The sequence below is a fragment of the Euleptes europaea genome, chromosome 15 (assembly GCF_029931775.1).
Source record: "Euleptes europaea isolate rEulEur1 chromosome 15, rEulEur1.hap1, whole genome shotgun sequence".
NCBI classification, from domain to species: Eukaryota; Metazoa; Chordata; class Lepidosauria; order Squamata; family Sphaerodactylidae; genus Euleptes; species Euleptes europaea.
Genome location: NC_079326.1, coordinates 17,858,819 through 17,880,882, shown reverse-complemented (window position 1 = coordinate 17,880,882; position 22,064 = coordinate 17,858,819). Strand labels below are relative to the sequence as shown.

General features: G+C 41.7%; 1 protein-coding gene across 1 annotated transcript in view; it reads left to right on the top strand.

The window, feature by feature from the left end:
* The window catches only part of NCKAP5 (NCK associated protein 5), a 649,908-nt gene that overhangs the window by 568,511 nt on the left and 59,333 nt on the right, over nt 1-22,064 (top strand). Inside the window, exons 15-17 of the mRNA XM_056861323.1 lie at nt 7,910-8,227; nt 14,568-14,710; nt 17,390-17,522. Of these exons, the coding sequence (XP_056717301.1) occupies nt 7,910-8,227; nt 14,568-14,710; nt 17,390-17,522 (594 nt within the window). The remainder of the gene's footprint in view (nt 1-7,909; nt 8,228-14,567; nt 14,711-17,389; nt 17,523-22,064) is intronic.

Here is a 22,064-nt window from a genome sequence, read left to right as displayed (position 1 = left end):
CATCTTGGAAAAGGCTGGAAAAGTCACTATTCTGGCATCATTTGCATAAGCAAACAATTCAGAGGTAGGGGAGAGCATGCCTCCTGCTTTCTCTTTATTTTGTCTATCTGCTTTACTTTGTCGATCAGCAAGAATAGTGTAGGAGCCAATACTTTTTTTTTTTTAGGTTTGTAAAGCCAAAATAGTTATAACTGTGGCCAGATGTAATTTTGAAGCAGGAGTTCATACCCTCCATAGCCTGTTCTGCAGGGGAGTATGATATCTGGGGGGCGGGGGGACTTATCCCTAAGATCTAAGGGCTACTGGACTCAAATCTCACTGATCTACTGCAGACCAACATGACTACCTTCTGAAACTACATCCAAAGATGGTCTTCTGCTTGGGCAAAAGGTTGTGCAATTTCTTGCATAATGAAAGCCATAAGAACTGCTATAGTCTATCTAACAGTGCATGAAGTCTTGTGCACACTCTTACACAACCCCTTGTGCAAGAATTGGATCACTGTTAGCAGGCGTTTTCTTTTTGTTGGCTTTGGGGCAGCAAAGCGGTATACTCTGCTGAATTCAACCATGTTTTCTCCTCAGGCCCATGATGGTCTGTAGTGGGCAAAGGGTAATATTCACTTCTTCTTTTTTCATTCTCTAATGCATCAAAAAAAGAAAGAAGAAAAAGGAGAGTATCACCAAAACATATCATAGTGTTCTTCAGAGAACGTGTGTCATCAAAACAATGCAGTAAGGCGTGCGTTCAGGAAAACCCCTTCTTTATTTTCATACAAAACACTAATAGAATAAAAAACTATAACATGCAATCCTAAAGATTATATCCAATCAAAAGATACATAAGTCAGAAGTCTATGTTGGAGTTTACTATTTCTAAATGTAATAAACCTAGACCCATTCTCTACACATTGATTAGCTACAGTAAAGAACATGTGCTTGGATCTCACATAATGTTTTGTCATTAACACAGTTTCCCAAGTTTTCTGATACCAATCCATTATAGAATGTGGTTTTCACTTTTTTTCATTTAGCTGCTGCAGGTAAGCTAAGAAGCATTTCCAAATCAGATTTTACAACTAGCCGCTTACAATAGCACGCTATAATCTAAATCTCTTTATTTGATTCCTTGGAAAAATGACAAACTAGACATCTGAAGGAAAGAACACGTAAATGATGGTCCTTATGATATCTTCCTGTGCTATGTTTATATCATGGGAGTGTTCTCAGAAGATTTCTAGTATCTAAATAAAATGTCATGGAAAAGGTTTGTTGAGTGCTTCCAGGAAAAACTGAATGTTTTTGGATTCTGAGCACACCTGGGGGAGTATCATAGAAACAAAGATTTGTATACGCCCTTTCAGCATAGAGTTGGGGACATAAGAATTGCATTTATGAATCATCTGTGACATTATTTAATGTGATTTATGACATTATTTAATGTGGAGCACAAATCTACCATCCATACTGCTAGTGCTTTGAAGTATATAATTCAGAACACTTAAAGCCTAGTCATAAGCTTGCTAACCTATAAACTGTAGTGGAAGCATGGGACTAGTATTTATGTATTTTAAATGGTTTTTATCCTATCTCCATGAAAAAATCTTGCCCAAAAGTAAAACTATAAACTGATAGAATTAATTCAATATGATGAATAAAATACCAACAATAGCATTCTACTATAAGACTATAATCAATACAATCAGTAGTAGAGTGGGAACCTGCATCTCATTTCGCACTCCCACACTATCATCTTTCCTTTCCCTGAAAAGCCCCATAGCCTTTCCCTTTTTCCTGCTTCGTTCTATCATTCCCACCCAACAGCCAACCTACATTTATCTGCCCCTCTGTCTTAAGCTTTCCTTATCTTGCCCAGAAGCCTCTACCTAGAAAAACTAAGGCCCAGTTGTGTGGTGCTGAACACTGCATGGTAGGGAACCATCAAGGACTTGTGGGGGTGCACCTCATTTCCCCTGTATCTCCCTCCTCACAGTATTTCCTTTTTCCTTCCACCTGGCCACCCCAATATCCTATCCCCTTTCCCTGCCTCATTCTCTCCTTCTCAGCCATTTACCAACCTACCTTTTTTCTGCCTCCCATCTTCAGCTATATTTATTATTTATTTACTTCATTTATACCCCACCTTCTCCACATTTGAGACCAAAGCAGTTTACATTATTCTCCTCCTTTTTATCTTCACAACATGTGTGGTAGGCTAGGCTGAAAGTATGTGACTAGTCCAAAATCACCCAGTGAGCTTCCACAGCCAGGAGGGGATTCGAACCTGGCTCTCTCAGAACCTACTCTGTATCAGCTAGCTATTCCACACTGGCTTTCATAGGGTGGCTGCTGTTGAACGGTAGTAAGCAGCTAGGCCTATATGACTCATCCAAACCAGGTGGTATCAAGTCACCGAATGGTTGTTGCCAGACCTAGGGTGCCAACCTCCTAATGGAGCCTGGAGACCTCCTGGAATTACAACTGATCTCCACTTGACAGAGATCTGTCCCCCTGGAGAAAAGAGCTGCTTTGGAGGGTGGACCATGGCATTATATCCAGCTGAGGACCCTCCCCTCCCCAAATTCTTCCCTCCCCAGACTCGACCCCAAAATCTCCAGGAATTTCCCACCCTGGGACTAGCAACCCTAGTTAGGCCTGGCCCTGATGAGTCCTTTGTCAAAGTCCTAAACAGTTTTGAACAGCCATCTGCACATAGTGGCTTCTAGCCCATTGTGTACAGATTGTCTGAATAATTTGCCACAGGAAGAAGCCACCATTTCCCATACCACTACAAACACCTAAATGTAGCTTCATTGATCCAGTGCATAATTGAAGATCTAGTCACAGAAAACCATCCAGATAGCCACTTTGCCATGAGTAGGGATTGTTCACAATGAGAGGCGGAAGAGAAATTTCAGTGGATACTTGGTTTCCGGGTGATTGCATGCACTCTCTGGCACCAACCTCTTTGCTCAGAAAGAAGAATCCAGCGAAATAGCCAGAAGGCTATTGTGTTTTGTTCCTTGTGCTCTGGAATAATCTCTCAAGAACGGCAAGTGTTGTTTGTGGGGAGAGTGAGCTTTGTTTCTTTGTTACTCTTTACAGGAGTCTCAATTCCTTTGTGAACATCAATCCCTTTTGCCACTAAACATTCCAATTCACTTCTGCAAAACCTTCTCTATTGTCAGTGCTTTCAAGCATAATTTTGTTTCATTGTATTCCAGTGAAAAAACATTCTGCATTATATTAAAACTAGCTTTATGGAGCTCTGTATACATTTAATACCAGAAGAGACTGTGTTCAGAATACAGATTTTGTTTTTTTACAGCAACAGGCTGCCCAAGATAAAGGTTTTATCCTCTGATGACTCTTTGAGAAGGACAAAGGTGGCCATTGCATAGTTTTTACTAGACTGCACGCAGGCTGTTGAAAGAGGTAGATACTAAGATTCATCAGCTGACAAACTTCAGCCAAAATGTTGGTTGCCATGCATATTATGTTTGTTATTTGAGAGGAGGAAGTCATCAACTACATCATAATGAATATTACTAATAATATTGAGCTCTTGAAACAAGTAGTGGCTCAGTGGGGAGCATCTGCTTGGCATGCAGAAGGTTCCAGGTTCAATCCCCAGCATCTCCAGTTAAAGGGACTAGGCGAGTAGGTGATGTGAACAACCCCAGCCTGAAACCCTGGAGAGCCGCTGCTGGTCTGAGTAGACAATATTGACTTTGATGGACCAGGGGTCTGATTCAGTATAAGGCAGCTTCATGTGATGTGAAGTACACTGTAATGATGCAAGGTTATATACTGGAGATCTTAGAAAATATTTTTAAAGAACCTTACTATTACCACCCATACACATAATTAGTAAGTCAAAATAAAAAAAATTGTAATATTGTTGTGATATTTATTGTACTGTAAACTGCCTTGAGCTTTGGAAGGGCAGTATAGAAATCGAATGAATGAATGAATGAATGAATGAAAAAGTAACAATGAAAAGTGAAACTTGATTCTGTCTTCTCACTCCCAAACTCTCAGTGGAAATCAGCTCTAGTGGTGATCAAACTTGCTTTTGCATTTGATTTTGCTATATTTAACAGTTGGGGAGAACTGTCTTCTAAGCAGCTGAGAAAGATTTTTCATTTTTATTATTTAAAATATTGCTATACTGCCTCTTCAAATTTATTTGAGCCAGTTTTCAATAAAGCAGTATACAGTAAAACAACATGAACATCCTAATAGTTTTAACATACCGGATAGAAGTGAACTGATAAAAGTAACTCTCATATCCTCTGTTTTCAAGGCAGGAGTAGGAGGAGGTGTGAACTGTCCATGGTGCTGAAATTCATTTTCACACACTGTCTAGGAGCAGTTGTTATTCCCTGACAGACCATACATTGTTAATCTCAAGTTTCACAAGAGAATCTGTGCCTTCTTAAGAGAATTCCAACTCAATTTAAGTATGTGTAGTAGCTATAATACAATTATAGCTTTTTATTTTCCTATATCTTTCACTGGCTCCCAAAATAAAGTAGTAGTATGATTTAAAATATACACATTCTGTTCTAGGATTTATTCTGTATAACCTTTCACCCCTCAGAGTCTCCTGAGATATGTTTCTGTGCTATAGGCTAGTGGGGCTGAAGTGAATTAGAATGTCCAGCATTGAGCCTTTAAACAAGGGCTAGCTTTTCTTCCAAAGTCCCAAATATCCCAGATTGGTACATTCCCAGGTAGTTATCAGCCTGGGCACAATGAAACAATCACTGGTAGCAGCTATATAACCCTTTTAGGATAGAGATGTCTTCTATAAAGACAATGAGCCTAATCCTATTCTGGTGTGGATAAAGTCACCCTAGGGCGGTATGTAGACTCTCAACTGTAGCAGCAAAATGCTATTATGACATCCCCTTAGAAAAATAAAAGGGCTACGACTGTAACAAAAGATATTATTTTATCAGCTGTGTCATTCTGTGATCTTCTGTAACAACGGTATTCCAGATTAGACTGAAATCTACTACATACTTAAATATTTTTCTCAAGAGGATTATGATGTGGTCATTTTATAATGTGATGGTCTTAATCAGAAGAAAATCAGCTTGTGTTTCATAGATTACAGCAAAGCTTTTGACTGTGTGGATCATGAAAAGCTATGGCTGGTTTTTAAGGAAATGGGTGTGCCACTACATCTGATCGTTTTGATGCACAACCTGTACTCTGGACAAGAGGCCAGAGTTAGAACAGAATATGGAGAAACGGAATGGTTTCCAATTGGAAAAGGTGTCAGTCAAGGATGTATTTTATCTACCTATCTCTTCAATCTATATGCAGAACATATAATTAGGAAAGCTGAATTAGATTTAGATGAAGATAGAGTGAAAATTGGAGGAGGAGCATTAATAATTTGAGATATGCCGATGACACTACATTATTGGCAGAAAATAGTGAAGATTTGAAACGACTACTGCTGAAAGTAAAAAGAGAAGGTGCCAAAGCAGGACTACAGCTGAACATCAAGAAAACAAAAGTAATGACTACAGGAGAATTACACAACTTTAAGGTTGACAATGAGGAAATTGAAATTGTTCAAGACTTTCTATTCCTTGGCTCCACCATCAACCAAAAGGGAGACTGCAGCCAAGAAATCAGAAGGAGATTGAGACTGGGAAGGGCAGCCATGAAGGAGCTAGAAAATATTCTGAAGTGCAAGGATGTGTCACTGGCCACCAAGACTAGATTAATTCATGTCATTGTATTCCCTATTACTACATATGGGTGTGAAAGCTGGACAGTGAAGAAAGCTAATAGGAAGAAAATAGATTCCTTTGAAATGTGGTGTTGGAGGAGAGGGTTACGGATACTGTGGACTGCCAAAAAAACAAATCAGTGGGTTATAGATCAAATCAAGCCTGAACTGACCCTAGAAGCTAAAATGACTAAACTGCGGCTATCATATTTTGGTCACGCCATGTGTCCCGCGCCCGGGCAAGCCCCGGCAGCGGGACTACCTGGCGGTGCACTTACCGGGCGGGAAGGCCAGCTGGCCGTGGTTGGGGGGTGGAGCCGGCTGTTCCGCCGACCGCGAAGCCCACGGAGGGACAAACGGCCTGGTGGGGAGGGATAGAGCCGGGCGACATCTACGCGGCCCAGAAGCGGGAGGTCCCCAGAGGTGCCACATCCACAAGCCATGCCTGGACCCCCTGCCCCGCGACAGCCTTCCCCGGTAGAGAAAGAGCCGGGTGAGGAAGGGACGGGGAGACAGGCGGACGGGAGCGAGAGAGGTGGGGCAGGAGCCCCCGAACAGCGGAGCCAGAGCTGTGGCCCCTCTGAGAGCAAAGGCGGATCGGAGAGGTGGGCTGGGGACGATTGGTGGAGCCTCAACAGGGCAGGTGGGGAGGTTCAGGAAGGGGCAGAGCTGGGAGGGGCCTGGCCTAGATGACCGGGGGAGGAACGTGGAGGAAGAGGAGGAAGAGGAGGCAGTGGAGCTTTGGGCTCAGTGGAGCAGGGACTGGCCGTGGGTGTGAAGGAGAGAGAGAGAGAGAGAGAGAGAGAGAGAGAGAGAGAGAGAGAGAGAGAGAGAGAGAGAGAGAGAAGTCCTCATCTGACCCAACCTGAGGCCAGGGAAGCGCCCCAGAGTCAAACAGGCCAGGCCGCGGGGGTGAAGAGGCCGGGCCCACGGGACGGATCCTCACACCATGAGGCGACAAGAATCACTGGAAAAGACAGCCATGCTAGGAAAGGTTGAGAGCAGCAGGAAAAGAGGAAGACCCAACAAGAGATGGATTGACTCAATAAAGGAAGCCACAGCCTTCAATTTGCAAGATCTGAGCAAGGCTGTCAAAGATAGGACATTTTGGAGGACTTTCATTCATAGGGTCACCATGAGTCAGAAGCGACTTGACGGCACTTAACACACACACTTAATCATACAGATTGAATTTAAGTCTACTGCTTTTAATTGCTCTAATTCTGGGGTGACTATAAATTCTAGCTGAACAAGGTTTTTTTTCTTATGAATAAAAAACAGTTCCAAATTCCAAATTGTTTTCAGAATATAAAACTGCCTTGTGTCAATGTAGGCCATAATGATTTGGATCCTTCAATAAATTGCTATTAACTGAAGGCATTTCCATGATCAGAAAAGGATTTCCTTTCCTCCCCGCCCCCGGCAGCCCAAAATGATGCTCATGGGTGACATGGGACTCTCAGGAACAGCATGAGGGGCAAACTGGGGGTCAGTATTAGAAGGGGAAATGTGAAATCCACATCAGTGGAAATTTACTGTGGGATCCAAGTTCATGACTTTCAGCATTGGCTGAATTATTTCCAGTGATCTCTGGTAACATGTTTGTGAAAGACCTTTCTCTGCCTGAGACCCTGGAAAGTTTCTGGTAGACATAATGGAAATATTGAACCAGATGGACCAATGATCTAAGTTAATATAGAAGCTCCATATGTTTATACATAGCCAGTATGGTGTGGTGTGTCAGAACAGAATCTGGGAATCCCAGGTTCGAATACCACTCTGGAAAGGTAGCTTTTTAGATAATTTTGAGCGAGTCACAGACTCTCAGTTTAATCCAGGGATTTTGTTGTGAGGGTAAAGTGGAGGGGGAGAATTATTTGTAAGTTGCTTTTGGTCTTCATTTGAGAAAACAGGAGAGTATAATTGAATTGATAAATAAAACAGTTCACTTGCCTTTTCCCGAGATCACAGAGATGCCAGCAGTCTCCTGAATGCAACAGTAAATTGATCCTGACAACTTCTTTGTGTACTCTGTCACTAAGCTATGAACATTTTCTTTCCTTGAATCCCTTTCTTTAAGACGCCATGTTTGATTTCCACTGATTGGTAGGTATTAGAACTTCTTTAATTCACTAAAATGCACTGTATTTCTGTATCTTAGAATCCTGCTGCCAAATGAGGACACTCGACAGTGGAATAGGAACCTTTCCTCTCCCAGACTCAGGAAACCGCTCAACTGGACGGCATGTCTCAAAGCAAGAACTGGACTTAGAATCTGAAGTTTTCATATCACCTGAGCAAGCTTTTCCTCAGGCTCCTTCTGAGAAAGCCAAAACCCTTGAGCGAGAAGTGCCTTCAACTGCTAATAAGAACCAAGGATCTGCAGAAAGCATAATTAGTCATTCAACATCAGATCCTACCATGACTGCAAAAAGTGTACGACCTTTTCAGAGCCGCCTTCCAAAACCATCTTCTGCAGGTAAAATGACAATTATGCTGGAAATTAGATTTTTTTTGTGTGTGTGGCCTGATGTCCATTCCCATTAGCTAATGACACGGGATAAAAGGCATGTGAAACATACAGCCAAAAAAAAATTCTTCATGTCACTGGAGAAGGTTAACAAGCTGATGATCACACTGGCACTGAAATCTTGTTACATAAAATACTAATCTATACAACATGTGCCCCAGCCCACAAAGAACAGCACAGGCCTGGGTATACTCTGTAACACGAAACAAGAGGGTCCAGATATTTCATAACTGGGATCTTGAATAAACTTTAAATATGTAGATATGGGTCACACTTGTGACAAAAGTACGGACCACTTGTTCAGTACGATTAAGGGATAGCATTTCAAGATATTGCAAAATTAGGATGTTTTACAGCCATGGATGTGTGTGTGTAAAGTGCTGTCAAGTCGCAGCCGACTTATGGCGACCCCTTTTGGGGTTTTCATGGCAAGAGAGTAACAGAGGTAGTTTGCCAGTGCCTTGCTCTGCACAGCAACCCTGGTATTCCTTGGTGATCTCCCATCCAAATACTAACCAGGGCTGACCCTGCTTAGCTTCTGAGATCTGACGAGATCAGGCTAGCCTGGGCCATCCAGGTCAGGGCAGCCATGGATACGTTTATTTTATTAAGGCTAGAATCCAGCAGCATGGCAAAGGCAGTGCAAACCATGTGTACATAGATGGCCACCAGTACGGGTTGCTACTGGGGCTGAGAGTAGGTACGGTATAATATTTAGACATTTACCCAGAGTGCGTATCTGTGAAATACAATGACAGCAGAATGGTTCTTACTCTATTCAAACAATATTTTCCCACTCGAAGCAATAGCTGACACTATGAAATAAAACATAAAGCTTGAAAGACACCAAACAATAAATGTAAGACTTTAATAAATACGAGCACTGCAAAGAAAAGCATCGCTGTTCCCAGCAGCATAAAATGCTCCAAGTAACCGGAGAGTATGTATAAAACATATCAATCAAAAGTCACCCTGAAACAAAAGTAGGGCACAAAGGCCTCAGTTCTTCCTGTTTTGCAAACTTTTGCAAAAGTGAATTCTGTAGAAATCCTAATGAACCAAGTTATTCCCATAGGGAATTATTATAGGGTTCAGTTGCTTATTGTAACTTGAGTGGCCTTGTTGCCTGTTTGCTCTGTCCATGCTCATTTCCATGGAGGGACTGCTAAACAGCGAGGGTGCAGCCCAACCTGGCAGCTCCCTCCCACTTTGTCATCCATCACTTCCCTCAGAGACAGCAGTGGGTTGGCTGAGAGATAGAGCATCCATGGCTCAGATGTAGACCATCTGCCTGGCATGCAGAAGGTCCCAGGTTCAATCCCTGGCATCTCCAGTTAAAGGGACTAGGCAAGTAGGTGATGTGAAAGACCTCAGCCTGAGACCCTGGGGAGCCACTGCTTGTCTGAGTAGACAATACTGACTTTGATGGACCAAGGGTCTGATTCAGTATAAGGCAGCTTCATGTGTTCATGTGATAGGGGGAAAGATCTTTCCCCAAGCCTTAATCCCTTTGCCAAAATCACTGGCAGAAAAATTGTAGCAAAATTTGGGTGAAAATCTGAGGGCTAGGGAGATGGAGAGATACATTTATTGAGTTGCTTTCCAGCTTGTTTATTCTGCCCTGTTCTTCCTCTAAACTTGCATGCATGTGGTTCATGGGCTTTATCCAAGGCTTGTGCTCAGGGCCAGACACTCAGTCTTTAGCAGTATAGAACTGCATTATATGCCTCAAGACCATTCTGTGGACTTTTTTCACACTGCTGATCTCATTTCTTCTAGGAGTCAAAGTGTTTTCTGTTGTAGAAAGCCAAACCCATTCAGCCAGTGCCTGGAGGTGCTGCTTATGGGTTGAAGAGCTTAAGGGTGAAATCAAGGCTATCCTTTTTGGTGGTGGAAAGTACTCTCAAGTTACAGCTGACTTGTGGTGCCCCCCATAGGGTTTTCAAGGCAAGAGACGTTCGGAGGTGGTTTGCCATTGCCTGCCTCCGTGTGGGCTAAGAGAGTTTGGAAAGAACTGTGACTGGCCCAATGTCACCCAGCAGGCTTCATGTGGAGGAGCTGGGAATCAAACCTAGTTCTCCAGATTAGAGTCCGACACTGCACATTATCTTCCTCAAAACAGTGGCAGATCTAGGTGGCTGTTGGCATGAATCTTCCATTCTAACCAATCAAGGTGTACCTAGCTACACCAGATATTAGCATATTCAAGAGACAATCGTGCCAAATTAGCTTTTTGAAAGATGGGTGGACACTTAGCTAGGTAAAGAGATAGATAAAAAATGATTTCACCCTATCCTGAGGGACAACTAATGATAGTTGGAGTTTACCCAGATCCATAAAGAGGTCACAACTGAAACAGGTCAGAAGAAAACAGGTAGGCAGGAGTAGGCAAAAAGGAACTTAATATTTTCTACATAAAAAGCAGAAAATGTTTATCCTGAATTTGGTTGGAGAAAAAGCACAGAGAATAACTCCAAGCTCTCTTAATTATGTTCCTCTTCAGTCATCCAAAAATTAACGACGATTACTAGCACTCAGCTTTATTCTGTAGAATTAATTTATTAATCTATTAACCTCTCTCCTAAGAGCCCATTTTTGTTGTTGTTGTTGTTGTTGTTTGATAGATAGAGGATTGGGCTTTGCATAGAGAGTCATGTGTAAAAATTCCATTGTCCAATAACAATTGGCATGACTTGCACCAGCAGATCACAATTTTATGCTTTATTTTCCTGTCAATTTAATGGAAATAGTTGTCTCTGGAAATGAATAAGATAAGGTCAGCACTCCCTTTATCCATTCCTAAAGGTGAAGGGCTTCCAAATTAAACTAATTTAATCTATCTATGGCAATCTGAACGGAAAATGTCAGTGCAGTATTTGAGACCACAACTTTATTAAAAGTAGGATACTGTAATAAATCAATTAAAATAAAAACCCCAGTCCCTGAATGTAACCATTCCACCCTTCTCTCTACCATGTGTTGTGCCACAGCATGAAGACTTACTGTCGTGGTTGACAGTCACCCCCCCACACCCAGTGAAGTAGTTAAACCTTGAACTCATTTGTCCAGAGAACAGCCTGAAAAGCAGTTGAAGATTTTGTCCACTCAGCTCATTCCCACTGGCCACGTAAATCGCTGAGATCATCTGATCCACCAGTTGGGAAGCCAGTCAACTGTTTCTCTAGCCTACAAACTTGGCTGCTCCTAAAATGAGATGGAGATCGTGAAGATGGAAGTAATTTGCATATGTGATGCTACTTCAGTGGAACTGAGTTGTGAATCAGGCCTCTTAAGTTCTGCGGGGGGTGGAGGGAGAAGTGTTGTAGAAGGGAACAAATGTGTCAAGGCTGCCTAATTATATGGCAAAATCACCATCCTCTCCCACCTCCCACATTCATGTGAGATATTCAGTTAAAGCCTACTGCAAGGCTAACAAATAATGTTTTACTAATGTGTCAATATTTAAATTGAGTACAGGAATAAATAGGCTGCATTAAAGATTCTTGAGAGTTTATGAGAAGTCTTCTAATTAAACTTGTTGGAAATTTAGTTGATCTAGCAATATTCCCAGTGTAGTTGTGCAGTTGTTATAATGGAATGCAAACACTCATTGTACGCTTCATTGGAAACTCCCCTGCTCATTTCAAATCAAAGCTAAAGAAAAGATTTTTTTTTAATTCACATTATTTTGAAATAAGTATATTGTTAATTAATGGCACAACTAAGGGAGATTCAGAAGAGAAATCTTAGTTATAGATTATATGCTACATGCTTGGATAACCACATGTGTGACCTCAATTCAGCAGTGTGCTATAGAGTAGACTCCATGATTAAACACTGTCATTATAACAAATTGAATAGAAACTGCAAGCACTGAATTGCTTCATAAGAAGTCGGGAGCAGTAAGATTGTCCCGATCTTAATGCTAATATTCACTGCACCAGCCTTCAAGGGTTTGTTTCTTAATTAAATTGTCTTGAAGGGTTGTAAAAAAGTAGTATACAGCAGATTGGGAGGTCAACTTCCTCATTCTCCAGTTTTATCATCTGACCCATCTCTTCCTCACACACACATACACTCCTGTAGTTTTCACTGAATCCTCCAAAACACTGTGCATTTCCTTGTCTTCTGTTGCACACACAGAAAACAAAGAAATCATTTGGTCAGGAACAGTTATGGTAGATATTGTTCTTCTTGACTGCCATTTTTAAGCGTTTGCCCTTTTCTTCTCAATCAGAAGACCTAGGCCGAGCTGTAACTCCTGTTCCTGCCAACCCAACACATCTGGAACTAGCGGGAAGAGCTCGGACAAAGGTCTCCAGAAGACTTCCTGCCTTAAAAACAAAGGGTGGCATAGCCCTGGGCTGACATTTTGCCTGCAGGCATGAAGGATCATGTCGACAACACTGCTGTGCAACAAATTCTGTAAAGCTGTACAATACCAGCACACTGAACCTGGAGGGCCATTTATGCTTGGGTACTTGCCTCAGAATCCCCACTGGACTGCTTCAGGGCTTTGTTGGAGTTATTAACGATTTTTCCTACCTTCAGAAGTAACTTTGCCCCCACCTCGCACTTGACTCGTGTTTTAAGGAACATGTTTTAGCACAAATTTTAAGTTTGCTTTGATCCCAAAGCAAGGCAAATCGTCACCATTTCCATGCATAGGTTTAAGCTTCAGGTTTCTCTCCCTACCCCTATTTTGCTTGTCCCTCATTCATGCAGTCCCTCTCCCTGGAAGCCATTTTGTTTCATGAGTGGAGTGCAGGAAGGAGAGAATGCTGGAGTTGTATAGGTAAATGTACTTGCCCAGCTTAAACACGTATGCATATGTCTGGGCATGGAGCTGTCTCCCCTCACCCCCCAAACACCCATCTGCCCACTTTAAGAAGCTTTTGTATATCTCTGGGCACAGAGCAGCTTCCCTCCCCCCACTCCCAAACACCCCCAAACGCTGATTTGGCCACTTAGCAGAGCTTAGCAGGACTGGTGACGTTATTTTCCATGGGGGGAAACCGCCAATGAAAGAGAGTCTCTTGGGGGGAAGGTCTCTGACGATCTGCATTTTGCCATGATTTCTTCATTGCAGCAAATTACTCCTGAATGCCAGGAAGTTTTGCAGGGCAAAATGCCCCCATGCATAGGGATTTGAAACCTTGCATTAGAAAACTGTGCACCAAGAGAGTGGCAAACCAACTGAAAATTTCCCCTGCATAAATGGCCTATGTGTTGCCATATAGTGTAAAATGATTCAGCGTTTGGCCTCTGTGATTTAAAAAAAATTGGTGGAGGCTCAGGGCCCAAACAACATGTTGAGTTGTATCCCTTAGAGAATTTCCAGGGATGGAAGAAGTGATTTTCACCATCACCCCCCCCCCCCAGAAGATGCTCAATTCCCTGTTCATCTTATTCCACATAAGCAGTGCTTCTGGGAACACTTGGGCTGCAGCGGGTGGGGGAAAGAGAGGAAGGTAGAGTCAGCATATGGAAATCCCTTCTATCTCCAGAACCATGGGGTCTAAACCATTATGTGTGAGCTTTGTAATTGGCTTTCGCAACTCTGTTCTAACATTAAAAACCAGGTGTATGGGGAGAGGTGGAGGGAGTTGAACGAGGACTGAGCTGCTGGCCGAGGAAGTGATTTAGCCCTCTCATCGTGAAGTTTCCATGACAGAAATCTCCCCCCTCATCCTGGAGGTGTTTGCTGCAATTGGAATTGTACCTTCCTTTGTTTCCCTATCACAGCTAATAGCAGCTCCAAGGAAGGGCAATTTCTGCATAGCATGGTACAGAGAAGGATGTCCTTGATCCAAAGCCCCTCTCCTGGCAGCTGCTTTTTAATGTTGGAGGAATAATGGATCTTCTACGCAAGATGGAGTTTGACCATTAGAAACCTTTTCTAGTATATCCAGTGATATGGCTCAATGTTCCTCTCTGATCTTTTTAGGTCACTTTTGACTTTTCCTCTTCTGCCTATTCTCTCCTCAGCTGATTTCTTCCCCCCAATTCATCATGCAACAATTTAAATATTATATTACGAGCGATTGAGTAAAGCTAACCCCTTATAGGAAGACAATGGGTGGAATGCCCCTCCAAATGCTGCTCTGGGGGGTAGGATTTGAAGTGTGTGTGGAGGGAAGGGGAATCAGTGAAAATTGAGCCACCTTCCTCCCAAGCAAATCCTCCATGGGATCCAAGCCAGTTTAGTCAGCGTGTAAACCTCTACATGGAAATGGAATGAAACACTGTATTTTTTCAATCTAAAGATTTTCCTTTTTCTTAAATCCAGGAATAATGAATCCTGTGAAAAAAGGTAGACAAGAGGAGAGCTCTCTGACTTCTTCACCATTAATGCATTCAGAAAAAGAAAAAGCTGGCAACAACAAGAAGATATTTCCAGACTGGGCCAGCAAAAAAGCTATTAAGACCAAGGTATAAATGAAAAGGTGTTTCAGGCAGTAGCATTTGTTTAATTCCCATAGTTACACCCCCCCTTCCATCAAGGAGGTCACACTGGGGTACCTGTATCTCCCGTTTTCCATTTTATCCTCAATATAACCCTGTGAAGTAGGTTAGACTGAGCGAGTGTGATTAGCCCAAGGTCACTAAGTGATCTTCATAGTACATAAGGATTAGAGCCCAATTCTTCACTATACTACACTGAATCAATTAGTAAACTGTACGTTCTACTGGGGAGTGGCAAAGTAACCAGACTACATGAGACAAATTAATTACTGGATAGTAATCTTTGCAGTCAGTTAACATTTTCCATCAAATAAATGTGTCATGTCTGTTCATTATTAATAAAAAAATTATATGTACTTTGCCCTTTAATTTTCAGGCTTTACAAATAATTGATTTTTTATTATGATTGTTATTAGTCCCACAATTATTTTGTGAGTACAGTATGATGTGATCTGTCTCTTTAAGATATGAAGTCTTTTCTCTTCCACTCTCCCACCCACATTTTCTTTTGTGGGATCTAGATTTGTTTCCTGTTTTCTTTTTTGTCCGTTGCTTTTGAAACCTTTCCTTATGCTGTAACTTTGAAGAAAACTGACCTGAATGCCAGCGAGTCTCAGGGCTAAAAGTAACAGAGAAAGGATGTGGAACATCTCAATATTTTATTTGAATGCAGCTATAGTGTGTTTTTTGCAATCAAAGGCTTAGAGGAATATGGAATGGAATATTCTTTGTAAAAAGGGGCAGGAAGTTTGTAGATTACAGATTTTTAAAGGCAGCCAAATGGTAAGATTACAAAAGTGATCCCCATTTCATCTTGGGCTCAGCAGTAATTATTTCCAATCATAAAAAACTATCCTAAAAAAAATAAAACCCAAAAAATGTCAAAGAAGCAATCTTAAGCAGGTCTGCTCATAATTCAGTGGGGCTTACTCCCAGGAAAGTGCTTTTAGGATTGCAGCCTAAGAGACATGTCATATATCTTCAATTTCATTCATTCATTCATTCATTCATTCATTCTAGGTAAAATGTCTATAATGTCTCTTCAGGGAACCTGCCTGATGTGTTTATCTTAAAGTGGTCATAGTCTTACAATTTGAGGTGAAATAAACTGGTTAAAATCAGATATGCTGTAATTGTAAAGGAACAGAGTAAAACTGTAGCTCCTACCCAGGCATGACTATCATCTTATATTCTAATAGGGAAGTCAGTCGAATCTTTGGGTACTTAAATCCAGTGACTGGAGCTGTGAACAGGCAAGACAGATCTTTCTACACATCTGAAAAGGGCCCCATGTTGCAGAAAAATGTGAAATCTAAAAAAAAAATACATTGAGGGATTAAAACACCCAAAAACGATAAAAGGAGCACCTGTAGCCTTAAGCAACAGATTACCTCAGTGGCTGTTGCTAGGCAACCACAGCATTTCAGGCTTCATTTTCTGTGAATAAAAGGTGGGGAAGGGGGCAGGGCCCTTTCCAGGCCTGTTTTGGCCTTTGAGTCACTGGGGCTAGGCTTGACTAGGGTTGCAGCTCCAGGTTGGGGAATTCCTGGAGATTTTGTGGTGGAGTCTGAGGACAGGCAGCCATTTTCTCCAGGTGGTCGGATCTATTTTGTCTGGAGTTCAATGGTAATTCTGTGGGATCTCCAGGTCCCACCTGGAGGTTGGCAACCATAGGCCTGCAAGCAACCTCTGGGTGATTTGATAGCACCTACTTGTGTGACTTAATTAGGCCTGGCTGTTTGCTACTGTTCAACAGGATGAACAGTATATAAATTCAGGATGAACACCGTTTGAAGCGTAACACTTTTCACAAAGACCCCCTATCACACATGCCAGTAAAGGTATTCAGGATATTACAAAGCTACTCAAATACTGTGTTGTAATTATGGTATGGTCTCGAATTTACATGTGCTCAGGCTGGATTTCTTCAGAATAGGAACTAGTTGATAGACAATGCCTGAACAACACTAGCTTGAGGATGAATCTATTTTTCAGAGATTTGTGATATTTAATGACATGATCAATAGTAAATTGAGGCTGCTAAACACTTAGTTCAAATGGAATCTGCATTCAGGCATCACAGTTAGATTCAATCAAACTGAGCTTTGCCATCATGGGCACAAATGCAGTTTCCTTACAGTGCCCTTATTGCTTCCTTGACCCACCACACCTTGCAGAAGGATCACAATTCAAGCTTTGGGACTTGACAAGCCTTGAGATAAATGCCAGTTCCCCATGACATCAGAACGCAAGAGACTGAGTGAGTTGGACCTCATTTACCTACCTCAAAACCAAATTCTGAACTAGGATTAAACTACAGTTTTACAAACCCAGTTTGTGTGGGGCAGATACCCGGTGCTTGTATTTATAACAACAAACCGGAACTTTATTTAATGCTTTTTAAACATGCGGGGGTGAAGAGAGGGTTGAACACGTGGGCACACAACAAACAAACTGTGTTTGTTCCCATTGTGGCAAATCTCAGTTTAATTACAGCTTGTTGTGGTGTCTGGATGCTGCCTAGGGGAGAAAGAGGGACAGGCAAAATGGCTTAATGTTTGTGTTAAACTCCATTGTGTTCAATGAAGTGTTTTCTCGTTGGAGTGATGGCTTTGGGTTTGTTGTTGCACTTGTTGTTTTTCACAGGACAGGGCACTGAGAGTCTGCACTTACTCCGCTAGCAGCAGCAGCGATACGGAAACGGAGCTGGAATATGAAACAGACAGTTTTAGAAACAGAGGGGAAAAGTTGGTCGAGTTAATGAAGAACAACAAACAAGGTAATTCGGAATTTGTGTACAGGAATTTATAACTCGTGCCTCTGTTATGGCGGCTGCTTTTGTGTCCTTATGATTATGTCTGTCTTGTTTTCTCATTACTTTTCAAATCTCATTTTCCATTATGGGCTTGTTATTGTATCTGTACATCAATTTTTGTCTCTTACATCAAGCTCGTCACTAGAACCCTACATGTAACATTTCTTTTACTCATAAATCCCTAAAGAACTCTTCAATTGGATTATTGCATCAGTAAAGTGGAGAAATATATGTATAACTTTTTATATATAATTGCATGCTTTAGTAGTTCAAAATAACCCAATGAGCCATGAATACAGTTTCCTAAGCCCATATTACCATGGCACTGCTACAGTTAAGCTTTGATAGGTTTTCACAGCCACTTCCCTACATGTCTGTAGATTGTTCACGCATGCTGGTTGCAAATGAAATTAAGAGCAGAAATGTAATATTTTGGTGATTTCTGCCCCCAAAACTGTGCTAGCATGAATGAGGAAGCAGCATTTTCAGAGACCGATAGGTCGTTTCTTTTGGTACAAACTTTTTATCCAATGTAGACCGTACCGCTTCTCTATACAACCTATTTTAAAACATGAACAGCCTTTAATCCAATTCCAGCATAGGGCTAATCATTAGAAATGGGCATTTGGAAGTTAGTTGCTCAAAATTGTGAAATTCCTGCATGGTGCAGGGGGTTGGACTAGATGACCCTGGTGGTCCCTTCCAACTCTATGATTCTAAGAAAATCCAAACTGAATAGTCTGTTCTTTAATACATTTAATGTACTGAATCTGATCACTACAAATAACAATTTTACAAGACAACGGCCACAAGGGCAGAAGGTGAATCAGCAGATAATCAAGCTGACATGAGTGTCTTCCAGCCAGAAAAGTTAGCAGATCTTCCTGCTAAAAGTAATTTCTCCAATACATGTTTCTGCGTGCATTGTTTCCACTTTCTGCTGATCATTGCACTGACCCCACTGGGTTATGGAAAGCTTTCTTGATTCTATTTAAACAGAAGTGGTCCTCATTTCTTGCTTTTCTTTTTTTATTTAATTTTTTGGGCTGTGGATTACATTTACTTCCCTGCTTAGGGCAAGCTTTTTTCTTGTACTGTCTGAATGCAGATTTTGCAGACTGGGGATAGGTGCAGAGCTAGTAGGAGAGACTGCATCCTATCCACTGCTGTAGGACAGAAGATGCAAACATTTTGTATGTATCATTTGGGTTTCAGGTGGTGCAGACCACAGGAGGGGTCAAGTGCTGCAGCTCACAGAGACACCATTTTTCCCCTGCAGGGGAAAGAGACAGACATGTTGTTTGTATCCACTGGAGGACAGGGACGCTGCTGCAGTCTGTGGGGAGTAGTGGCAAATTCACTACCTCTATAAATGACAAAGCTGAATCAAATGAAACAAGAGGGATAGCGATGAAGCACTCGAACCCTCTCTATGCGAGGGGTCAGAGATTAGAATGACATTTGTGAGACTTCTCAGCATTGTAATTATATTAGCAACACTCTATCATTCCACTGTACTGGGTTTGGGGGAATGAAAACAAGCACATTTTTTATTGCAGGGCCAAATAAAGTGATTTTCGTGTTTACAAGTCTGTTTTTAAATAAAGGGGTCTATTTTTAAATAAAGATAAGGAAAATAAATTATGTGTCTTGATGTGCTTTACCCGTCTGAATTTGCTTGACTGATAGGGTTGCCAGGTCCCTCTTTGCCACCGGTGAGAGGTTTTTGGGGTGGAGCCTGAGGAGGGCGAGGTTTTGAGAGGGGAGATACTTCAATGCCATAGAGTCCAATTGCCAAAGCGGCCATTTTCTCCAGGTGAACAGATCTCTATCGACTGGAGATCCGTTATAATAGCAGGAGATCTCCAGCTAGAACCTGGAAGTTGGCAACCCTATTGACTGACCACTATTTTTTCTTCCAGCCCAGTTCCAATACCAAAAGTCAGCCTGGGCCAAAAAAAACATGATCAGGCATAACAAAATAAGGGAGAAGAGGCAGAAAGGTTTTGCTCCTTGATCTGTGTATTCTGTTTTAAAAATAATATATCACAATCGGTTATATATTATAATCGGTTATATTTTAATCTCACTTTTCTCTAAAGTGCTCAGAGTGACATACATGGTTTTGCTCTTTCTTCATTGTGTTCTCACAAGAATCCTGCGAGGTAGGCTAGGCTGCAATAGATCAAAAAACTCAGTGGGTGCCCAGTGTTGACCTGAACCCAGGAGTCCCCAGTCCTACTCTGAGATTCTAGCCACCACACTGAAGTGGGTCAGTGCCTTTCAGTGACTATGCTCTTAGAATTGACCCCTTCCTGAGAAGAAGTATGTTATCTTATTCAGTTAGTCACCTAATACACAGGACACAACTTTATTTTCTTAACGAAAGTAAGTCTTTTTATTGAGGTGCTTCAATTAAAATATCTATTTAAATGTTTGTATAGTTTTTAACATATAAAGTATATATGCATGTAGCTGTACAAAGAATATTACACACGTTCAGACATAATAAGTCTTAAACATATTTCAAGTTACAAGCAATCTCTATATTAAAGTTTCTATATTAGAGTTTCAAACCTTAGAATGAAACAATAAAAATCTTTCATTTAGAAAACACAATAGTTACAGAAATCTGAAAAATTGTTAGAAATACCTTGTTCAATGAATGCAAAATGGAAAGGGGCAGAAATTCCCGAGAAAAAAGACTGGATTGGGAAAATGTTTGAATTGGTGGAAATGGCAAAACTTACAGCCATTTTAAATGAAAAAGACAATGTTCGATTTTTAGGGGAATGGGAGGATTGGATGAAATATTGTGAATATGAATTAAAACTGGGGGAAATGGAAGAATACTTATTAATCTGATCTAGAGGACACAATTAATATTAAGAGTTATAATCATTTATATTAATAGAAGATGTTTTATGAAAGTTAAATGAATTTATGATAGTTAAGATCAGACCAATTACGATGGGATGAATACTTTATTAAGAGGCGGAGAGAGGCGATGGGGAAGTCATACATTTTCCTTTAATTGTTTTTTTTTTGTTATGAATTTAAGAAACCATAACAACATAGAGTTAGAATTTTGAATTTCATATTGCCTTTATTGTTGTTTACTATCATGGAAAATTTGTATTATAAAAACCAATAAAATTATTATAAAAAAAGAAAAGAAATACCTTGTTCAATGAATAATCCGACTTAGTTAAAAATATCTAGAATATCATAAGAGTAAGTAAGTTGACATACTTTACCTGTTCAGGTCATCAGTGAAAATCTCCAGTCCATAAGGACTGAAGAGATCTGTGAGTCCCCTGTAAGCTGCAGTACTTCAGTCCAAGCTCTGCTCATGACCTGAGTACGATCCTGATGGAAGTCAGTTTCAGGTAGCCAGCTCAAGGTTGACTCACAGCCCATTCCTGAACTCCGAGGATGAAAGTCCTCAGGAGGCCAGGAAGGGTCTGCCCCAGCGTTGGGGCCCCCCGTGCCAGGGCCCGGGCTACCTACGCCACCATGAGTGGCCCCAACGCCAGCAGGGAGGCCTGGACGCCGGTCTCCCAGCGCTACCATGGCAGCGCCGCCCAGGGATACCAGCTGGGCCTTCCACCAACATCCCACCGGCACATATCCCCGTGCTGGCATTCCAGGAGTGTGCCAGCATCCCAGGGGGGGATTTCTGGGGCATGCCAGGGGGGCGGAGCTGCCTGGAGAATGCTGGCATCAAGAATGGCGTTGCTGTGACTGCTTTTAGCACGTGCAGCATTGCTATTCTTTATGGGGCAAAAAGCCCAATTTTTACAACAACAACAAAAGCCTGTAAAAGGCTTTTTTTAATCTTTCGGTGACCATGAAATAGCTTTGGAGGTGCTGTGAAACGGCTTTGGAGGCAGCCGTGAAACGGCTTTGCAGTTAATCTGTAAACATGCTTTGGGGATGTTTCTGGAAGAGACACTCCAAGAGATTAATGTGACCTTTCTCCTAAAGCATACATTGTCCCCCCAGTGTGGCAGCTGATATCATACAAATTTCCAGACACCAGTACCCTGTACAGATGTGGTTTGCACAAGTGAACAGTGCACCATGAATCATGTGCACATTGACATAGCACACATGGCAGTTGGAAATCAGTGCTGGTTGCTACAAGAGCTGTGAAAATGTAACCTTAATTCTGGAAGCTGCTGGAGGGAACAACGGATTAAAATCATCCGAGGCTGTAACACAGAACATTATTAAATGCCCCCTTACAAAACGTGGTGCTCTGTTACTTTGCAAGGAGATACCATCACAGTAGGCTTTTGAGATCCAGCTGGACACCAGCGTATTGACAGCAGGTAGCACAGGGTGTTTTCTTCCAGTCATCATCTTGCAGTACATTTAGTGCTTTTACAAGTTCTCGAGTCAGTCCTCAGATCTCTTTGACTGGGCAGAAGAGAGGGTGATGTCTTTTCTAATGCGTGCAGGTACCTGGATTAAGAAGGTCTTTGACAAGTCCAAGGAGATAGC